This window comes from Aythya fuligula, chromosome 5, assembly GCF_009819795.1.
Source record: "Aythya fuligula isolate bAytFul2 chromosome 5, bAytFul2.pri, whole genome shotgun sequence".
NCBI classification, from domain to species: Eukaryota; Metazoa; Chordata; class Aves; order Anseriformes; family Anatidae; genus Aythya; species Aythya fuligula.
Window position 1 is genome coordinate 37,732,749 of NC_045563.1, and position 20,631 is coordinate 37,753,379.

Consider the following 20,631-nt stretch of genomic DNA (forward strand, 5'->3'; position numbering starts at 1 on the left):
GCGCCGCGCCGCGGTTACCGCCGCGGAGGTGACCGCGGGAGGCGCCGCCGCGGCTTTCACCCAGCGGAAAAAAGCCGCTCGGAGAGCTGCGGCGGTGGAGACGGCGGGGCGGCGGCGCTGAGGCGAGAAGTTTCATCAGGCACTACCTCGGACAGCCCCGGTGAGACGAGGGGGCCTGGCGGCGCGCGGTGCCTGCTGGGAGTTGTAGTCGTTAAGGCGGGGCGGGGCGGGGCGGGGCGGGCAGTGCGGGCGGGTGGCGGCGGCGGCGATGGCGATGGCGGCGGCGGGGCTGAGCTGCTGGGGGGCCGCGCTGGGCGCTGCCGTCGGCGTCCCGCTGCTCCTGCTGGCCGCCGCGCCGCGCATCAGGTACGGGCCGGGCCGGGCGGGAGGGCGTCTGTCCGTCCGTGTGTCCGTCCGTGCCCGGCAGCTCCCTCCCGGCCGTGTCTCCCCCTACCCCCAGGCGGTTCGTGGCGGGCGGGCGCTGCGAGTCGGCCGCGCGGCTGGAGGGGAAGGCGGCCGTCATCACCGGGGCCAACACCGGCATCGGCAAGGAGACGGCGCGGGAGCTGGCGCGGAGAGGTGAGCGGCACCCGCAGCACCTGCCCCGCCCCGCCGGGTCTCGCTTTCACTCGTTTCAGCCCAAATTCGGGTGCCGCGAGAGGCTCCGTGCTCGGCTGCTGCCCCTGAGCCTGCGGTGCCCTCTCGGCTCCTGTTCCTGCTCTTTCTGCCTTGCAGGGGCGAGGGTGATCATCGCTTGCAGAGACACAGCGAAGGGAGAAGCCGCAGCCGCTGAAATCCGGGCTGAGACAGGGAACCCGCAGGTCGTTGTGAAAAAGCTGGACTTGGCCGACACCAAGTCCATCCGGGAGTTTGCTGACAGCTTTCTAGCAGGTGAGGCCTCCGGGTCCTTCTTCTCACTGAGCGTAATTTGTCAGTGACTGGTACCCACCCCTCAGAGCTAGGGAAGGGGACGCAGCACAGTGTGCCCGGGGAGCAGTGCTTCCCTGCTCCGTTCCCCGAACTGCTGTTGGCTTCCAGTCCATGATACCCGAGGGGGTTCCAAAGTACAGCTGAGGCCGTTGCGCAAGTGCTGCGTGCTGCCGATGTGACCATGAAAATATCTTCCCCTTCGTTATGTGGATTTCATTTGCTGAATCTGGAATTGTTCTGTGCTTGGCGGTGCTGTATCTGGAACTGTGCGATGATCTCCGCTCTGGGTAGAGGCAGAAAGAGGAGCCTCTCCAGGAGGGCAGCTCCGCTCCGCTATTGTCTGTGTGCCCAGGCAAGAAGTGGGTTCTGTGCTGGCACCAGGGGCTTTTTAGCAAATGCCAAATTCCTGACCCACTTATCTCCGTACCACATTGGGCACTGTGGTTGGCAGCAGGGCCTGCCAGAGGCCATGAATGGATCTGTGGTAGGACAATTATCTTTATTTTACAGGGACAATGTGGCTGCAATGGAGGCATGGGTGGGGATTTTTTGGCTGACTTGTGGCTGTCTTCTGTCATTGTTTGCCTTTTTAATGATGTGTTTACACTCGCAGAGGAGAAGGAGCTCCACATCCTCATTAATAATGCTGGGGTAATGTTATGCCCGTACTCCAAGACAGCTGATGGCTTTGAGATGCACCTGGGAGTCAATCATCTTGGTAAGGCCTGTGGAGTCATGTTTGCATTCGGTATCTGTGACAAAATGCCAGAGGGTAATTCTCCTTCCAGGTGTTTCCATCCTTCTTTCTTGTGATGGAATGGAAGCCCAGAGGTAGAGCTCTGGAGATGGACGCTGCTTTCTTTGGGGTTCAAGTGTTGTGAAAAAAAAATAACGCAATGGCTTTGCTTATCATGGACTTAATTTAAGGATCTGTAGATGTTACCCGGGATGTTTGCCATGTATACACATTCCATCTTTTGGAAGCTGAGGAGTAGAACATAATGGCCCCAGAAAGCTTGAGTAGTTGATTCAGTGGGTGGTCTTTTCCCCTGGAATGAGGAAAGCATTAAGCTCTGATGCATAAGTAAGATGTTGAAAGTACTTTGAAATTCCAGGAGGGGAACCCTTTAGAGAAAGACTGAGTTTCCTCTCAACCCTAGGTCACTTTCTTCTAACCTTCCTGTTGCTGGAGCGCCTGAAGCAGTCAGCCCCAGCCCGCATAATCAACGTGTCCTCACTGGGTCATCACGGGGGACGAATCCGCTTCCATGACCTCAATGGTGAGAAGAGCTACAATCGTGGCCTCGCCTACTGTCACAGCAAGTTGGCCAATGTGCTTTTCACCCGGGAGCTGGCAAGGCAGCTGCAAGGTAAGTCCCAGAGGGGAGTGGAGCAGTTTTTTTCTTGGTTGTTGAGCTATGTGGGTGAGGAACGTGGATTGCAGAAAGGTCTGGAAATTAGCTGTGCAGAAATGAAACTGTTTGAGACAGGGTCTCCGATAGTTCTTTGGAAGGATAGCTCCTGTCTGTGGTACCAGGAAACTTGATGCACCAATTGCCTTTCCAGCAACAGGACAAGGGAGTTCAGTAGCCTGGCACAGTTGAAAGGATTTAAATTCGGTGCTTCTTAAAAACTGACAGCGTCCAAGCAGATAATTGTGCTATGTCTGTTAAGATTCCACTGACAAACAAAAAAAAGTTGTACTTGTGTCAAAGCGCAGTCTGCAATGGACAAGCCAAGGCATCTATGGCTGCTTTTAGTGCTGAAGGCCTGTAAAACAGAAGCCCAGGACTAGACAGTACCTCTTAAGTCACAATGTATTCACAGTCTTGCTATTCAGTTCTTTTCATAAACTTTAGTATTTATCTTATTAAAACATAAGCAGTGTCTTCTCTAGTAGTAGTACATTAATTAGTAGTACAGTAAGTTAAAGAAAACTATTGCTGTCAAAGCCTGATGGGAACTGCTGCTGTTAGAGCACCCAGGCTGCTCAGCACGTTGTTTTACAGAAGACCTGTAAGTGACTGTGGTGTTTGAAAGGGAGTGGGGACGTGTTCCAGCAAGCAGTACCTACTAAGAATCTCACTGCCTCTCTGTATCCATGGCAGGACTCCTTTAAGTTATGGAATATTTGCAGCTAGAATTGAGGAGGGTGTTACCTCCTTGTTTAAAGGCACTCTGACCCGTGCTGTTTTGTCCTGTACTTGCTTTTGCCATAGGCACTAAAGTTACAGCAAACGCTCTCCACCCTGGCTCTGTCCGTACTGAGCTGGTCCGGCACTCGGTTTTAATGACGTGGCTGTGGAGAATATTCTCATTCTTCTTGAAGACTCCTTGGGAAGGAGCTCAGACCAGCGTGTACTGTGCAGTAGCAGAGGAGCTAGAATCTGTGACTGGGCAGTATTTCAGGTGGGTACAAGCTGATGGAATGATGTACTGTGGAAGGAAACCTTGCTGCCTTAGAATACGAGCATTACTGACATTCTTCATTAAGAAGGGACTATGCAAGAGGCTGGTGCAACTCATGCCAGGAAGACTGAAGGTGACAAATACTAGAGCATTATCCCTTCCCTAACTGTTGCAATGGACATCCTGTAGGTAGGGATCCCTGAGCTGTGCAACACATCACACAGTAGCAGTTCCTTTAGGGCTAGGAATATTGCTGTACTTGAAGTGGAGGAAAGGCTGTCACGTTCTTAGAGCTCTGATCACAATCTGTCTTACACTGAGGTAAATCACTCTGCAGCAGAAGTGTGTAGTTAACGAGGTTGCTTGAGTCAAGCTTGGACAGACCAGTCTGGTTCTTTTTGTTGTTTTTCCCCACTGGAGCAAAAAGGGTCTGTGCGCCCAGAGAGAAGAGAGGCTTGATGGTGCTGCACAGCTAGGAGGCGAGATTTTCAGGTGCAAGTCATCATCATCCTAGAGGTGGAGACTACCCTTTGAACAGCTTCCTTCAGTTGTATCTGTCAGCTTCCCAGTGGGAATAGTGGCTGTATTTTGAAAACTTGTCCACTTTTCCCCACATGGATAGTATTGAAGCCTTTGCAGAGCTTTCCTCTCATATGGTAAGTGACCAGCTTTGTCTCTGTAATAACTTTGATCTTCACTTGGGAGTTTGCATATCTTAATCACACTTACAGAATGTAAAACATCTCTTTATACATTTGACAGACAGTCATGCAGGGAAGATTAAGTGGAGCACTTACGTACTAGAGTACAGAAAACCTTGGTGGATTTTAAAGTCATAAACAGATTTGTTGGGAAAGGAATAACTTTAACAGTAATTAACATGTGGGCCTGGTTTTACCTTGGACTGGCCTCAAAGTCTTTCCACTTTCCAGGCAAGAGAATATAAAAGATAAGTGTACATGTTAAAAAAGGAATCTACAAGTATTCAGGAACATCAGAGACTGGGCATTTTGGGCTGTAAAAAAAAAACACACTAGCATGGATAGAAATCTCAGATTTCACCAGATAAAGTGTCATCTGTTCTCTTAAACTTCTGTGCGACTTACAGTATCTAGCATTACAGATGAGAACACATGATCCCTCTTCCAGACACTGTTCTGTCTGAGGGTAGGAGCTGAGAAGAAAAGCGCTGCAGTTCAGAGGACAATGGAAAAGGGGATAATGTGAACCCATACATGGTTATTACAGTATTAGTATTCAGATGCAGCTTTGCCTTTCATGCGGTGGCAATATAGTGGGATGAATAGGAGGGATTAAATAGTTTAGAACAAAGGGCTGTTTGAGGGGCTTCTTTGTAGTTTGATAAAAAAAAAAAAGTGATCCTGAAGAAGCTTGGTTAAAATGTATAGCCTTTTAGTAGTACAAAGGAGAACTTACACAGAAGAGCAGAGCCTATGCAGGTATATAAAGATCTGTAAAGATCAAGGTAGCAGACAGAGATAGACTCACTCACCAGTTCTTGGTGCCATAGGGAGCGATTCTTCCCCAGCCAGCTGGAAAGAAAAGTTTCTCACAGTTGCTGAGCAGGAGCGCTTGCTCATTTGCTGGATAGCTTTCCCCACCCTTCCTTCAATTAGTCTCAAAGTTAAATGGGCAAAAGCACTTCCCTCGCTTTACCATAGCCACTTCAGTGTGCTATTGTAACTGAAGATCTTTGATTTAAATAAAAATAAAATGTTTCCCTTACAGTGATTGCCAGCCAGCATATGTATCTTCATGGGGTCGAGATGATGAGACAGCAAAGAAGCTCTGGAACGTGAGCTGTGAGCTCCTCGGCATCCAGTGGGACTGAGCAGTGCACACCTCAAGTGTATACCTGGCTGAGCACAGCGATGCTGCTCCTGGGAAGAGCGCTGCTGAGAGAACTCGAGACAAGAATGCTGATACTTCAGCTGCCCTCACATTGGTTCTGTGGGCACAATCTGATAGGGACTTCTGGAATAGGGCACTTAAGGGTTGAGATTAGTAAGCAACCATTCCCCTTTTGTAGCTAAGAATTAGAGCACCAATGCAGTGAGCAACCTTTGATATCTCTCGCAACAGCCAGAGGTGGCTGTTCTGTCTTTAGACTAGAAATGGAGGTTATCATCTTAGGATTAGATCACCTGTATTGAAAGCTTGTGTTTTGTTTTGTTTTTCCTCCATAGTAGTAATAAAAAAAGGTAGGATGCTAAACTTACATTCTATATGATATGGTAGAGTACAAGCGTTCAGGTTACTGGCAGTTACACATAATGTGCTTTCAAGTACACAGAAACAGGTGCTAGCCTTTTTGTACTAAGCATTAGGTAAAGATTTTAATTGGAATTAAGTGCTGTTCTCCATATTGTCAGAACTTGGCCTCTAGCCACTGAAGTATCTTGCTCCTTGATTGTAGGAAGTTAACTGAAGGTTGGTATAGCTTCTGAGAACCCAGCTCTCAGTGCAGCTGACTGGGAGGATAAAAGCTGCAGGAAGGCTGCAATTGTGCATTGACAAGTTACGTTACTCAAAACAATTAACAGCTCTGCTTTGAAACACTGAACAGAGATGGTATAAGTTGTCACAACAGAAGCCTGAGCTGTGCTCTAACTGATTTACAAACCTAGAAAAAAGCAAAATTAATGAAAAATCAACTGAGTTGAGAAAGAAGTCATGTTTTTGAGACTTTAACATTGCTTTAACAGTAAACTACCTTGAGCTGAATAGCTGAAGTGGGGACCTATCTTAATATTATGGTCAATTTAGTTACAGGACAAAAATAAGACTTGCACTGAAACTCGTATGTTTGTCTAGCAGTTGCACCATACAGTAGCCTGCATGTTCAGGCAGCAGCTCAGTCAATCCAGATGCTCATGAGACCACTGTCTTGGGAGTCCAGTGCAAACTGCTATAATGGGACCCATAATCAGAGATTATTTCTAAAAGAGTTAAGCAGCTAGAAAACAAGTGCCCCAGCTTATAAGATTATTTTCTGTGTCTGAAAAAATCCAGAAGTGTTTGGACCTGTATATGAACATTCCTCTGAAGAACTGCCAGTTTTGGAAAGCAAATACTAATTTTACGATTAATGCTGTCTAGAAGCTATCCATGCAGATTAGTCCTGTGCTACCTCTGAGTAAAACTAAATAAAGCCATCTTTTTCAGCAAGAGAAGATGTATCTTCCTTCAGAAATGTTGCAGCAGTTTACTTGGTGTTGGTGACAACTCTACCTGTTTGACTAACTTAGAAAGCTCAGTTTGGGTTACATCTTGAAGTCCCTTTGCATTTCTCCCTGTCACTTGACTTTTTTTCCTCCCACAACTACAATGTAGCAGTGGCATGTTATCTACCAGGGCAAGCTTGGGTTGGTTTCTCTGTGCAAGTCTCCAATCTTGAAAGTGGCTTTCAGGATAAACAGGAAAAAAAAAGTGCAGAAAGCCTCCCTAGGCCATATATTTTTCCCTTGCAGGTCAGTGCTCTTCTTTAAGAAGTCAGATTGTGGGTAGACTCAATCTAAGACATGCAACTATATATTACATAGAGCGTCTATCCCTATCTGACCTTGGGCAAGTCACTTATACCTTCTACGTTGATCTGTAAAATGAGATCTTAAGCTCATTTAGCTGCCTTAAGGGGAGCATTGTAAGAGAGAGTTACATTACCTTGCAAAGCTCTCTGAGGAGGATTACTAGTCTGTGAGAGTCCATGTATAAGCTGAGCTAGCTACTGGCACGACCTCTGAAGAGGTGATATTCCAGTTGCTCTAAATATTGAGGACGTTACAGCAAAGAAATATTTGCATGACAGAACAATTCTTCCCTTTCTAGTTCATCTGCTGAGCATAGCCAAAAGCAAAATACAAATCTAGAACAAGAGTCCCAGCTATGCTGAGATAAAAAGCAAACAGAAGATATATAGAAACCTTCAGTCAGAACACTTTATTCTATTTTTTTCCCATTGTAAACAATCCTTGGTCATTAATATAGAAAGTTTAAATGGCAGTACTCGATTCATTCCTGAAGCTCAAAAATTCAAAGCCTCCTGATAATTGCACTATTCATGACACAAGGCAGTTGGTCAAGATCAAAATTCCAGTTCCAGTAAAAGATAGATCCCTACAATTCCAGGTTAAGAACATCAAATTACAACAAACACTGTATAAAGTGCATAAGGTACAGTGCAAAGAGGTCAAGGAGAAAGGCAGGTATAGAACTGACTGGTCTGCGTGACAAACTCCACTCTGCTCTATACAGCTGTAAAGAACTTGAGCAGAAGTGTAGGTATTACAGGAAAGCACATCTACGGTAGAACCTCCCCCCTTGTTATTTAGAAGTGAGTTAGAAGTCGAAGAGATAGATAGTGTCACGTTTTAGGATTAGCCTAACAGCTCTAAGCTGATGGCAAGCTAGGTCAGTTTGGCCAAGAAAACAAAAGCAGCTTTCATTAGTACTGCTCACTAATGAGATTGTGCAAATCTGTGATTGGGAGATTCTGAAATCTAAATGTGGTTAGGGTCAGTGGAGCACAGCTCCTGAAACACCCAAAGGAGATAGAGCAAGCCCCTTTCAATGCTATGGAAGCCCATTCTGTCACTACAGTGAGTTCAGGGGTAGTACAAAGCAGTCTCAATTGTTTTATGTACTAAGTTATATTGCAGTTATATTACACTTCAGAAATACTGTTGTTTCTTTCGAAGAAAGTAAAAAAACAATCTAACAAAAAAGTGAACTAGTTTTCCCACCTCTTGTGCTGAAGTACACGCTAATGGCAAACAAACTCTCGTGGCCATGTTGTGTGTTGTTTCTTTTAGAAGGTCCTACTGCTATCTGCCTTGCTTCTGCTCATTTCTCATGTCCCGCTCATGGTTACAGAGAGGCAGCTGCTTCTTTATGCATCCTTCAACACAGAAATTACACAAAGATATGTGCTCTTTCGTGAAACCAATTAACCCTAGGAATTTATTCTGTTTCTAGTCACAGTAAGCCTCATCCACACAAATTCTGCACAGAAGCTACTGTCCCATTCCTTGCACCACAGAATACTGTCTAATGCACTCCAGAGCAAAGCCTAGCATGACAATCTATACAGTATGTCCACTTAATACAAATTCAGACTAGCATTCTGTTGTACCTGTCAGGGACAGATTATATTCCTAAGAAACAAAAACAAGAAGTCCTGTGTGATAGGAATACAGAGTGCCTGCTGAACTTTACCACAGCTCTATCTTTCCGTATTTCCTGCCATACCTGAAATTTACTGGCATCTGCTCAGTGATAAAGCTGCATCACAACACTTTATTGGATATTACCATAGCAAAGAAAGAGGTAGGCAATTAAAAAAAGAAAAAGGATTTTCCATTTGTAGTCCCTTTGCCGGATATGCCCTATATAACTTCATCCACCTAGTAAGGACTCAATTGCACTACGTACATCAGACAGTGCAAGTGGTCAGCAGAATCCTGCCATGAAGAATCAGTTCATACCTTTTCAAATGAACTAAAGAAGTCGAGCACACTGCACTAGGGGAACGAGGGGGAGGGAAGGTAGCAATAATTTTTATAGAGGCTTTAAAAACAATCATCTCTAAATTTCAGTCTTTGTAAAAGATCTCTCCAATCTTGAAAAATTTTACAGGAAACCCACAACCACAAAGTTTTATACTTCAGGCTACATTGAGCTGATGAGATTTTTCTCTCCTCTCTATACAGGTTTTCTGGATTAGAAATAAAATACATACGATAAAGGTCAGTGCATTTCTAAAAAACACAAGTGCTCTCTTCCATAAACCTAAAATCTTGCTTGTTCAGTTTGAAAATGCCACCCTCCCACCCCCCCAATCAAAGAAATACCCCAAAAACACCCTGAGGTAGTCACTGTCAAAATACTGGCACTTGTAATTTAGTTCCCTTCCTTTCAACCAGAGGCACATTAGCAGCTTCCATTTGCCACCAACACAAGTCAGGAGACTTCCCTTTTACCAAGAGACTGGTGAACTGCATGCCTTTAAGCTGTCTTGAAGTCTTCCCCTTCTGCATGATGGCGAAACGTCAATTACTTCCTACTGCCCTGGGCAAGGCGATTTCTCATTTTGGGCTGGTGCACGGCAAGCCACTGGGTACAGATAGCCTGCACAACATCTTCTCCACTGTTCTCAGCCAGCTGGCGCACATGCTGGACAAGCTGCACTGCTCTGGTCTTCTCCTGTCTCACCGAGACCAGATAGGCAGAACGCAACTTGTTGCACATCAGGTACGCTTGGATCTGAAGCAGAAAACGCAGGCAGAACTCAGTTAGAAACCTATGGCAAGCTAACACAACGAGCTTAAGTAAGGATTCACTGGAATTATCTAGCTCAGAAGCTTCTTGTACAAGGCAGTAGCAGTATGTTATGAAGCAGAATATTGCACAGAGCAGATCCCAATGTGAAAGATTAATAGACAAGTATTTTGCTCAGTTTGTCTCCTATGGAAAGTCCTTTACGGTATCACCATGAAATCAACATTAATAATCCTAGTTTGTGCATTAAGTTACCATATCCCTATGAGAAAGATTATAAAAGAGTCATTTTCTTGTACTGCTCTTCTATTGTTCTTCTAGAAGAGCTAATATATTTCAGTACCAAATCTTGCATAAAAGGCAGATCTAAAAGCCCATTTTTCAATCCACATAAAACACTGAGTCTGTCACTTGGAGCAAGACAGAGAAGTCACAAATTTTTAGATTGTATTCCTAATTATGCCCCTCAGGATCTATGACAGTGCAACTCTGAACCACAGTCTCTTCATCTACAAACATGCATCCAGAGTTCACAGAGAGTGACTCTGCGGGGGCTTGGCAGGCTGGTATTTAAGCTAACAAAAAACAAGTAGTTCAGGCCTCATTTCCTCTAAGAGAAAAAGTGTATAACAGAATGGGAGAAGTTTTATTAACTCCCATCACAATAAAAACAGTATAATCCTGAAAGAATGATAAGCTGAAATGGCCACCTTAAAGGTATCTCCGAAATACTTTTCTTCCCATTATTACAAATGCCTAGCTCTCACCCCAAGGACTATCAATGAATTAATAAGGATAACATCAATCGGTATCTTCATCTCACAGCTCTACACTCAATCACCACAGCCTTAACCAACTCACTGATTTCTACTATCTAGGAAGTGGCCATCAAAACTTTGACTTGGGTGAGGATGAGAGAGAAGATGCTGGAAGAGAGCACAATGCCTTCAGACCAAGACTGGGCTGTTCAGCTTCTGCTAAAGGAGTTCCTTTACTGTGCTTATACGTACCTTGTTTTCATCACTGTCCATATCCTGGATCAGATTATCCAGATCCTGTATCCGAAGAAGGAAAAAGGTGTTCACATTCAGTGACTACTGTTTGCAAACCTTCACTCCTTCAGGGACCAAACCTCTGCCAAGAGGAAGGGCTGCTGAGGTCACAGCTAAATGTTTACATGACACCAACCACTACAACTGTACACACAGAAAATACAAAGTCCAATTCCTCCCTTTACCACAGCTTTCTTCTACCTGCCTTGTCTGTGGGGTATCCCTAAAGAACACTAAGAGGTCAATCTCTTGTCCTCTACCAAGCTCTATTAGTCAGGCTAGGAGACATCCGCTTTCTTCACAAGGATGGAAAAGACACTGTGGTAGGTAAAGGGAATCTTAAAGTTGTTTCCAGTGGAGGCAGCAGGTCTATCTCCACATACCCTCCATGTTAGCAAAGGAATTTTCACTGCAGGGAACACCTCCCACCCAAGTCAGGAGCATTTAGCAGGGTCCTGTCAGGAAAAGATTCTCTCCCTGCCGTGGGTTCTCATTTGGGAAGTGCAGGGTAGGCTATCATCTCCTCTCAAAGGAGCTAGCTTAAGGAAGGAAAATACACACTCCCACCTTTAAACAATGCATGCAGTACAGAGCCAGAATATTTGAAGATACTACTAGAAGAGCAGCACAGGATGGTGTCCCTGTAGCCTGTATTGAATCTACCCACATTACTTCAAAAGGACATAATGCAGAATATAATTACCTCAGCAGGTATGTTCTTGAATTCATTTAGACAGTTTAGGATAATGTTATCCCCATCATTTTTGGCTGCCACTCCAGACTCACTGACACACTTGAGGAGCTGCCGGATCTCACTGTACTTCTGCTGCTTCACCAGCTGCTTGGCCACTTTGCTGTACACTTCTGTAGCCTCCAGCTGGAAGTCCTAGAGTCAGTTGAACACCAGAGCAACATGTTAAACATCCTCAGCAGGTTTTCTCAAAGGGACTCTACACGACTGAGATAATCTCTGCTGAAGACAAAATACCACACTATGCTCTTGCGCATAGAATCATATAAACATAAGTAAGTTGCTCTTGCAACTTACTTATGTTTAAGACTTGAACTAGTGACCTCTCTCATAAGAGATTTTCCATTTTGTGGATTGAAAGACCTTTGGCAAAAATCTTTTGCTTAAACTACTGTTCTTTGCACTAGGTTCTTTGGTAATAGTAGTAGTTCTACCAGATTTTTCCATACCTGAAGGACTCTGAAGGCAATCCCAAATCCCTCCTCAATGTTTTTGCCTTCCAACATGACCTGAAAAGAGAGGCATCAGACGAGTTTGAGGATGCATGTTCCTTTTTTGTGACATATTGTTAAATAATAATGCTTGCATTTCTGGATTTTGCCTAGAGTCCAGAAGACAACACATCATTTCAACAGAAAACAACACCATCCCAACAAGAAGTAGAGCAAATATGGGGTCTGTTGTCACACTGATTCACTATGGAACACTGGGTAAGCTAGAGATGAAGGTGGGCTGAAGTTAAGAAGGGTTACAATGGCAGCATTATTTGCCATGCTTCAAAACACAGGAGGGATCCTCCACCTCTGAAAGTTTGAATTTTGAGCACAGAAGCTCCAGGTTCTTAGGTATTCTCTGCTACTTTGAGGAAAAACACTACTTTTTCATTAACTGTAGGTTGTATACACGCACAAGTAACTTGCCCATGAATAGTACCATATGTTGCTCCAACCATAAAATGTTTCAACCTCTACATCACATTAGTATTGCTGATGAAAAATAAAGCTGTGTTCTAAATAGCAGTAAGTACCTTGCAAGCAACGTCCATTTTCATGCTATTGTTTCCGAAGAGAGTGGGCAGGGAGGAACCTGTCATTTGAGAGGTTCCTGAGATCTCACATCGATGCAAGAACTTAGTTACTTCCATCTGCAGATCAACTGTATTGATGTGCCTAGGCAGGAAAAACAAAACACTCGATTTTGAAACTAAGTGTCAATTACTGTTCATATAAACTTACTACTTCCTTGAATATATTTCAAATACATGCATTTCCAAACAGTAATTATTTTAGTTACTATTGCATTGTTTTTCATGTAGCCAAACCTACAGCAATGTGGTTCTTTTTAGATTTGTGCACTCAGCAAATGAAAGCTGCAGGTGAGCCTTATTTGCATTGTTCTGAAGAGTGATCCAGAAAGTCTGAATCCCAAATAAGTATCTGCTCTCTCTTTTTCATCTCTCTATACCCACTCCCTCCCCCAAACTTTAACTTAATTTCTAGCCTAAAAAATATGAAAGAAAAAAAAAAAAGAAAATCAAGATATAAGAGCCGAAGTACAAAAGATAAATGGCTAGATTTACAATTTCATTCTTTGAACATAAGGATTCAGTTAATACTGAAGCCTGTAACTTGTATACAGTTGAATTACAATTCAAACAAATATAGCCAGCTGAATATAACTGTCTATGCATGGAATGTTTTTTTTTTGTTTGATTTCTTCTTTAAATTGAAGAAAGGTAGATGATAGACTAGATTGTTTAGTAAAAATAATTGCTCATCTTCTGCGTAGCTGGGGGAAAAAGTAATGGGAATCCTATACTTGCAACTAGCTGGACAGATCTTAGTCAGGGCCCCCTAGTATGTGTTAGCTAAACTCAGTCCAAACAACTATTAAGAAAAGACAAACAGCCAAAATTTCCTCTTTCCCATAACTTAGCTTGTTGTTTATACATACCTTGACACATCTGCAGCAGACATTTTCTTCCGAAATGTGAATACCATTTTTTTCCTTCCTGAACTTCTCGAGACCTCCTGCAGGTAGACTTTGAGATGGTCCTTAATCTTTACAAGCCATGTTTGTTTGCCTCCCAGTTCAGTGTATGACTTTGCTCCATGAGTGAAAAATCTAATGCAGGTCATAGCAGCACGAACATGATCCTAGAAGAAATATATCCAACACTAAGATGGATCAGAGTAAACCACCTTCTCTAATCCTTGTCTCTATAAAGTGTTCACACAAAGCAGGCAATGCTCTGTTTTCTTTAAAGCAATAGTTAAGCTACTGCAATGTGCCAGATCCATCACAGAAACACACAGCAGGTCAGCTGCAGTCAGTCCAGGCCTTCCCATCTGTCTTTCAGGATTGGAAAGTAGCAAAAATATACTTGTCCACCATGCAGATTTACAGCAAAGTAAATAACCAAAAGTCTGACAGCATTCAACATTTCTCATTTTACCTTCATGAACTGTTGTAGCTCATACAGAATGTGGTAGTAGTTCTTCCTCTGCAAGTATTTGCAGGCTGCAATCAAGTAGATACCCCAGCTCTCCAATCCTGGATCAATAGTTTCCAGCAAGTTCTCCAACATATGCAGTTTTCCACTTTCATAGCTTGGAATGAAGATCCCTTCAATGAACACTTCTGATGGGGATTCCTACACAAACACCAGAAAAGTAGCCTGAAACAAAGCAGCCGTGGCATGTAGATTTTCCTCATACAAAAGTAGTATTGAGTGACAGACATCATAGAATTGACAGATAATTTAGAGGGAAGTGATCTCTGGAGGTCATGTGTTTCAAACCCTCACTCAAAGAGTGACCTCTCTAGGCCCACCCTATATTCTGAGTATTACCAAGTAGGGCAATTCAGCAGCCTCTCTGGGACCTAGTTCCCAGTCTAAACATCCTGAGCCCAATGCAAAACAAAACAAAACAGAACACATTTTCCTTACATTCATCTGGAACTACCCTTGCTCCAAATTGCGTCCGTTGCCTCTTTTACTGTGCACATGAAATAAGCCTGAATCCATTCTGTCCATAATCACCCACTCAGTAATTGAAATCAGCACATAGGTCTTCCCTTGCCTGCTCTCTTCTTCAAGCTGAAAAAACTCCTTGTCACCCTCCTCATACATCATGTACTTAAGGCAACTGTGATGAACTGTCTAAAGCCATCACCGTGTTGGAATTCAATAATCTTCTCTCTCTGCAGATTTTCAGCTTTATAGTGAAAAGACAAAACAGTGTTGATACAGTGGCTCTACAAAAGAAAGAAAATAACTTTTTCCTTTTCTCTAGAAGCCAGTTTCAGCACAATGAGGAAGAGAGATTAAACACAAGATGTAAAGATCAACGTTATTTTTCCATATCACTGAATTCTTGTCATTCACTGGACGGTGTGTGATAACATTCAGGACACTGGAAAACTACTGTGCAGAAAAACACAGGGATGCTCATTACCATCTTGACTGGCCTTGAAGCCCTCTTAAGCTGTTTTTCAAATTTAGTTTTAAGTGACGGCAAACTGGATTACTCACCTTATTTAACAAGTGAAGCAGTGCTTCTCTCATACAATCATGTCTCATGTAAAAGCTTATTATTGCCAGATTAGTACCGTAACTATGTAAATAGAACAAGCACTCCTGATAGTAGCTGTTGTGTTGGACCTTCCCCTCACACATCATCTCCAGAGAGAGACTTCTCGTTCTCAATGTCGCTTCAAGTTCCCTCAACGTGGCAAAGTAATCATCATCCTGCTGTTAAAACAGAATCAGTGATAGGTGAGGGCTAAGAAGAGATTTTTTTTTTTCAATTAGACCTTGTCACCCAGCCTTGAAGCTTTTTCGTTCTTGTTTTTAAAATAGTCATCGTTTTGGAGGGGTTAGTCTCTAGGAGGACTTTTTACACAAACTAGGTTGAAACTCTGCTATCAGGGACATTAAATGTTCTCATGACTAGCACAGCTCTGTTTTCAGGGACAGATGGGAGGCTTGTTTATTAAACAAAACACTCCAGCAGCTACTTCAATAACCTAATTCAAGCAGGCTTTTATATTCTCCTAGAATACTTAGGAGTAAGAGGTCTTTCACCATTATGATTTCGTATTTACTTAGTACTAAGAGTCTTTTTTTGGTGTACCTAATCAGAACTTCCAGAAATAACTCCAAACTGTGTAGTAGTGTTTTCTGCCAAGGGAAAAATTGAGATCACATTTTTAACCTCAGCTTTGAATATCTTCTAAGTTACTAGAGGAAAAAAACAACACTATGATCTGGCACTCGGCCACCAATTCACTGTGAGGAAGCAGCTACTGAACTTCTCACCAATATTCAATTTGCAGTAAGCAATCATGACAGAAGAAGAAAAACCTGATATCCGCTATTTTCTCCTGCATTGCTTTAAGATGTGTATTAAAGCATCAATACTTGGATTCGCCATAGCCTTTCACAGTAGACAGAATAGAAGACCCTTACCGCAATGAGTACGGGCTTCACTGTGGACTCCAGGTATTGTATCACATCCTGGACAAGCCTTGAACCATGGTTCAGCTGGTTTAGATCCACAGGTGGCTTTAAACACCGGTTAAACTTCTCTCTTGCTGAACTTAAATTTCCAGCTTTAAGACAAGCCATGCCCCAGGCATGCCATGCTCCACTTGGATCCAAGCCAGATTTTGTAGAAACCTAAATTCAAAATAATTTGTTAATATTACAATACAGTCCCAGTGCAGAAAATAGGAAAGCTAGCTTATTGGAGACTGTGACCTTTCACTTCCTGAACTGCATTTCCCATTAAAACAAACAAAAAATGACATGCTGATTATTTGTAGGTTACTGGCACAAAATGCCAGCTACTGAAACACCCACGATCTCCAAATCAATGTTTTTATTGCACACGTTTAAGCAGTCACAATTCTGGGAAATTTCAATTCCGCAGTTTTAAACCTTACAAAAAATCTGTTCCTGATGTGAAGATGTCATAAGGCAAATGATCTTTACATAATAAAATTCATTGGGTTTGTGGTTTAAAAAAACAAAACAATAGCAAATGCCCCATGAACTGCCAAGATATATATATTTTTTTTTTACTTCATAAAACTCTGCTGATCATATTTATTCCTGATTTTCTTTAGTCTATCACCTGCCTTTAAACATTAACCCTTTTTAATCAAATACGTTACTTATTTCTGCTACTTATTACCCTTAAAAATCCTAATACATTTTGCAGCATCATAATCCTCTTCCTACAAACTGCAATGTCATAAACAGGCTTGTGAAATACCAGGAGCAGGAACAGAATGGAAGATAAACCACATGAGCTCTGATAGACAAATTTGCCACCATTGCTCTTTTCCAAGTAAATAGTTGTTAAAGTTGCCTTATTAAAATCTTCTGTGATATTACGGACAAATAAAACCAAACATACAAGCTTCAGAGAAAATCCTGCCACAAAGTATGCCTCAGCCCTTCTTCTGGATGTAACATTCTTCCCCATAATGACTGTCTGGCAGTTAGTCCATCCCCATTTTAATTGTACCAGAAAACAAGGCCCCTGTCCTTCCCTAAGCAGATTGCTCCACAGCAGAATACATCTTCCTTCTCAGAAGCTTTTTTTCCCCAATGTTCAGATAAGATTGTTTTCATTGTTTAAAAACTTATTCCCAGTTTGTAACAGTTTAAATATTGTCCATTTCACATACCACATCCATCTAAACTCAAGAGAAAAACAAAAGCCACCACAGAAAGATTAATATTCACATCCTTCTATTATCATTACCTCTATAGCTAGTTGATAGTACTCTGCTTCCAAAAGCCGATTCCTTAATCTTGTTACTGCTGCGGGGAGAAGAATCTGATCCAAAGATGGCACTGGACGGTAGGCAGCAGCAACCAAAATATTCAACACATCCACTTTGCTGATATAGCTAGGAGAAAACAAAGGAGGTTAAACAAATACATACACTTCCACTATTATCATATGCACTAAGAATCTTAAAAAAAACTTATGTCAAAGACAACTCTTAGAACAGTGTGTCCTAAATTACCAAGTACACCAGGTTTCTCTATCTGTTCTTCTATCTTACTGAGGCGCTCTTTTCTTCTCAACATTCAATGGAGCACTGGCAGATGCTGACTGCAGACACCAACTAAAGTTACAAAATCAAAATTGTATGTTTGAAATTTATACATTGCTCCTGTCACTTACAGCCCTGTCGGACAAAGTCTGAAGAAAGAATAATATGCTGTTTCTCAGGAAGTACAGATTTAAAATCCTATACTGAAATACAGGCTGGATGCAAACAAAAACCAACCAACCAAGCAAACAAAAAACCACCACAACAGTAGAAGTAAAATACTTACTTCAATTATTGTGAATTATTTCTCCTACTCTAAGAATTTTCTCAGTAATTATTACATAGTCGTATTAGTTGAATTTCTATCACTTGAGCTATTACACTATTCTTACTTACCCTATGCAATAATTCTTACTTACACTAATTCTCTTCCTGTTTAAGGTGTCCACAGCACAATCACAAAGCAACCCTCCCGCCCTCCACTCCCTAGTGGAGACAATGATCTTGACAATACATCCTAGTGAGTATCTGATAAATCACCTGTCACAGAGAGCTAGATCCTGGCTCCTTCCAGCTTTTACAAACATCATTTTGGCACTGAAGAGTAACTGTTTCATGATGTCCATAAGGAGTCCAGCATCTACTTCAGGATTAGTGAGCCCTTGGGACAGTTTGCAGCAGTGCTCTATCAGCTGGTGGCCACACACTATACTGTTGCTGTGCAGGCTAAGGATGGCAATACACAAGGAAGAGCTGGGAGCCTGACAAATTGAGGAAAGACAGACAAATGTGAATATTGAGGTATTTCTCCAGGGAACTGCTTATACTGGACCCTCTTTCTCCAGACCTCACCTGTTCATAATAAAATTCACTGCGTACAATTTCATTTTCCTCTTCATTCAGGGAAAAAATCCATTCAAGCTCAGTTGCCTTGGGTATTCGCACCACTGTGGAATATTCATTATTAGCAGTTTCTGCAGCCAGGAAGGAAAGAACAGGTAGAATCATTGTGCAAGTAGCAACAAACCTGGCTAAAGCCGCATGATGCAGAGTAGTCCCACAGTCTTAAAACAATCATCTGTGATGCTCTCATTGTACCAATTCCTGTAAATATCATTTGTCTAGTGCATACATTAAAGAAACATTTTCATTCCTCAGCAGGCTACCAAACAGTACCTAAACTCTATCACCAACATCCTTTCACCAAAACCTGGCTCCAGTAACATGTCTTCAAATAGTTAACCAATCTTTATCCTACAGGACATCAAAGCACTCTTTCCTCTTTCGTCTTCTCTCAGATGAGTATTAAACACTTCTGATCAGGAGGGAAATAGCAATAAGTGACCTATAGGTTACAGCTAACAAGGGAAACTGAAGAACCAGGTGCAAGAGAAAAGCCAAGTTTACTTATCTGCCTGTATCTTCTTTTGAGAATTCAAGTTATTTGAACATACTGTCCAGCAACTTTAAGATAAGATATTGAAAAGATGAGCTAACTTGTGTATTAAGTTTTCATATGAAATAGTACGGCAGAAAATTAGAGTTTTGATCAAAAAATTCAACAGAAGACATTGCTGTGGAAAGACTTTCTGTACACCAGGTTAACGAAATTTTGTTTTGAAATTAGCAACCCAGATACTGTAGTACAGTAGTATCATTTGTCATCTCGTACCTGATACTGAACAAAAGATTATGTAAATAAGTATCATTATATTCTTGGTTCTACTTTGAAACTGAGCTAAAAAACAAAAAACTTACTGTTCTAGAGCTCACAGAAGAATTGTTAAAGTGGTGAATAATTCTAGAGCTGTACTGTGAACTAAAAAAAAAAAAAGAAAAAAGAAAAAAGCTATTTCTAAATTGAAATGGAGAGTGGAATAATTAAAACAAACCAGGTCTGAGAAGATTTGGTAAGATGCATTCACAGTTCCAACACAAAAGCTAGAAAAGCAGCCCGATACAACACTCTCCCTCTACACATGTTCTGATTCACTCATCCAGACAGTGATATGGGTCCAGCGACGGGTAGGAATGCTGGAACCAAAGCAAGAAAGCAATGGGAGCAGCCATAAGGGCAACCTTGGTATAATGGGAAAAATACTGACAGGAGATGATGTTTGCTGAAATACTGATGGAAGGAAATGCCTGCCAGTCTGGGAACTGCTAGCCTAGGAATCCAGAGCATCCTTGAGAAGTAAAGCTGGCATACTTGAAGTGCAGCTGAGTAGCTGAGAACCACAGACATTCTGAGATACCCTCAATAAATGCAAAAAGAAGAAACTGCAACAACAAACTTATCTGGAAAGGTAGAAAGCAGACTGAGAAAGTAGGAAACAGCAACAGCTGTTGGCTGCTGTAGCTAGAAAAACAGGAAAACCGTCTGCGAAAGTAAAAATTCTTCTGAGAACACAGAAAATCTATTGGCTATCCCAGGTGAAAAAGAGAAATTAGCAACATCTACGGGGTGATCCAGGCAGTGATATCCCCTTATGTCTCTAGTGATATAAAAATTGCTTTCTACCCTCAACAGAGCTTCTCTCTGAGAACTTGCCCTTGGTGAACTTCCCTGCATGGGATCTGGACAGATCTGACCCTTGCCAGGGACACGTGGCTGACTACATGACAGAGATCAGCTCTGAAGCAAGACATGGTCCATCGCTGATTGGCCTCCCTCCTGGAAGTAGCTTGGTGAGTGCCATACCGGGTACACTTGGAAATATTTATGTATACTGGCCATGTGTATATGTGTATTTCAATGTAGTTATATAACTAAACACACACGTTACTAATCATGAGACTATTAGCTTTGCTATCTAACTTGTAATATATACTTTATTAGTAGTGATTTTGTAGTAACTGTAATAGATATACATTTGCTATACTTGCTTTAAAAGTAGTAATTCTCAGTAATTTGTAATACTGAATAATATCAATAATTAATACTGTAATAATTAATAATTATTAATTGTAATACTGTAATAATTTGAAATTTGAGAAACAAAAATCTCCATGTCCTTGTGTATTACAAAATCCTGCAAGCCCACTGTAACAATCCTTACACACCAGGGTAACTCTTATAGCTCAAGACAAAGACAGAACACAAATGAAGAGAAGGATCTA

The 20,631-nt window shown here is 42.2% G+C and overlaps 2 protein-coding genes across 4 annotated transcripts in view; one reads left to right on the plus strand and one right to left on the minus strand.

Moving 5' to 3' along the window:
- The first annotated feature begins 268 nt into the window (after positions 1 to 268).
- LOC116489474 (retinol dehydrogenase 12-like) lies at positions 269 to 6,530 on the plus strand. Its single transcript, XM_032187882.1, has 7 exons — positions 269 to 366; positions 461 to 579; positions 736 to 891; positions 1,544 to 1,648; positions 2,091 to 2,300; positions 3,150 to 3,339; positions 5,089 to 6,530. The coding sequence occupies exons 1-7, from the start codon at positions 269 to 271 to the stop codon at positions 5,189 to 5,191; spliced, it is 981 nt and encodes a 326-aa protein (XP_032043773.1). The 3' UTR covers positions 5,192 to 6,530.
- A 681-nt stretch (positions 6,531 to 7,211) lies between these two features.
- Positions 7,212 to 20,631, minus strand: part of ZFYVE26 (zinc finger FYVE-type containing 26) — a 46,111-nt gene continuing 32,691 nt past the window's right edge. For 2 of the 3 annotated variants that reach the window (XM_032187881.1, XM_032187879.1), the window contains exons 31-42: positions 18,364 to 18,485; positions 18,052 to 18,272; positions 17,214 to 17,361; positions 15,911 to 16,120; positions 14,975 to 15,193; positions 13,895 to 14,092; positions 13,393 to 13,595; positions 12,467 to 12,608; positions 11,889 to 11,948; positions 11,392 to 11,574; positions 10,647 to 10,691; positions 7,212 to 9,621 (exon numbers count right to left, since the gene is read on the minus strand). In XM_032187881.1, the coding sequence (XP_032043772.1) occupies positions 9,412 to 9,621; positions 10,647 to 10,691; positions 11,392 to 11,574; positions 11,889 to 11,948; positions 12,467 to 12,608; positions 13,393 to 13,595; positions 13,895 to 14,092; positions 14,975 to 15,193; positions 15,911 to 16,120; positions 17,214 to 17,361; positions 18,052 to 18,272; positions 18,364 to 18,485 (1,961 nt within the window). In that variant the 3' untranslated portion in view covers positions 7,212 to 9,411. The remainder of the gene's footprint in view (positions 9,622 to 10,646; positions 10,692 to 11,391; positions 11,575 to 11,888; positions 11,949 to 12,466; positions 12,609 to 13,392; positions 13,596 to 13,894; positions 14,093 to 14,974; positions 15,194 to 15,910; positions 16,121 to 17,213; positions 17,362 to 18,051; positions 18,273 to 18,363; positions 18,486 to 20,631) is intronic. The other variant, XM_032187880.1, reaches the window with a different exon arrangement.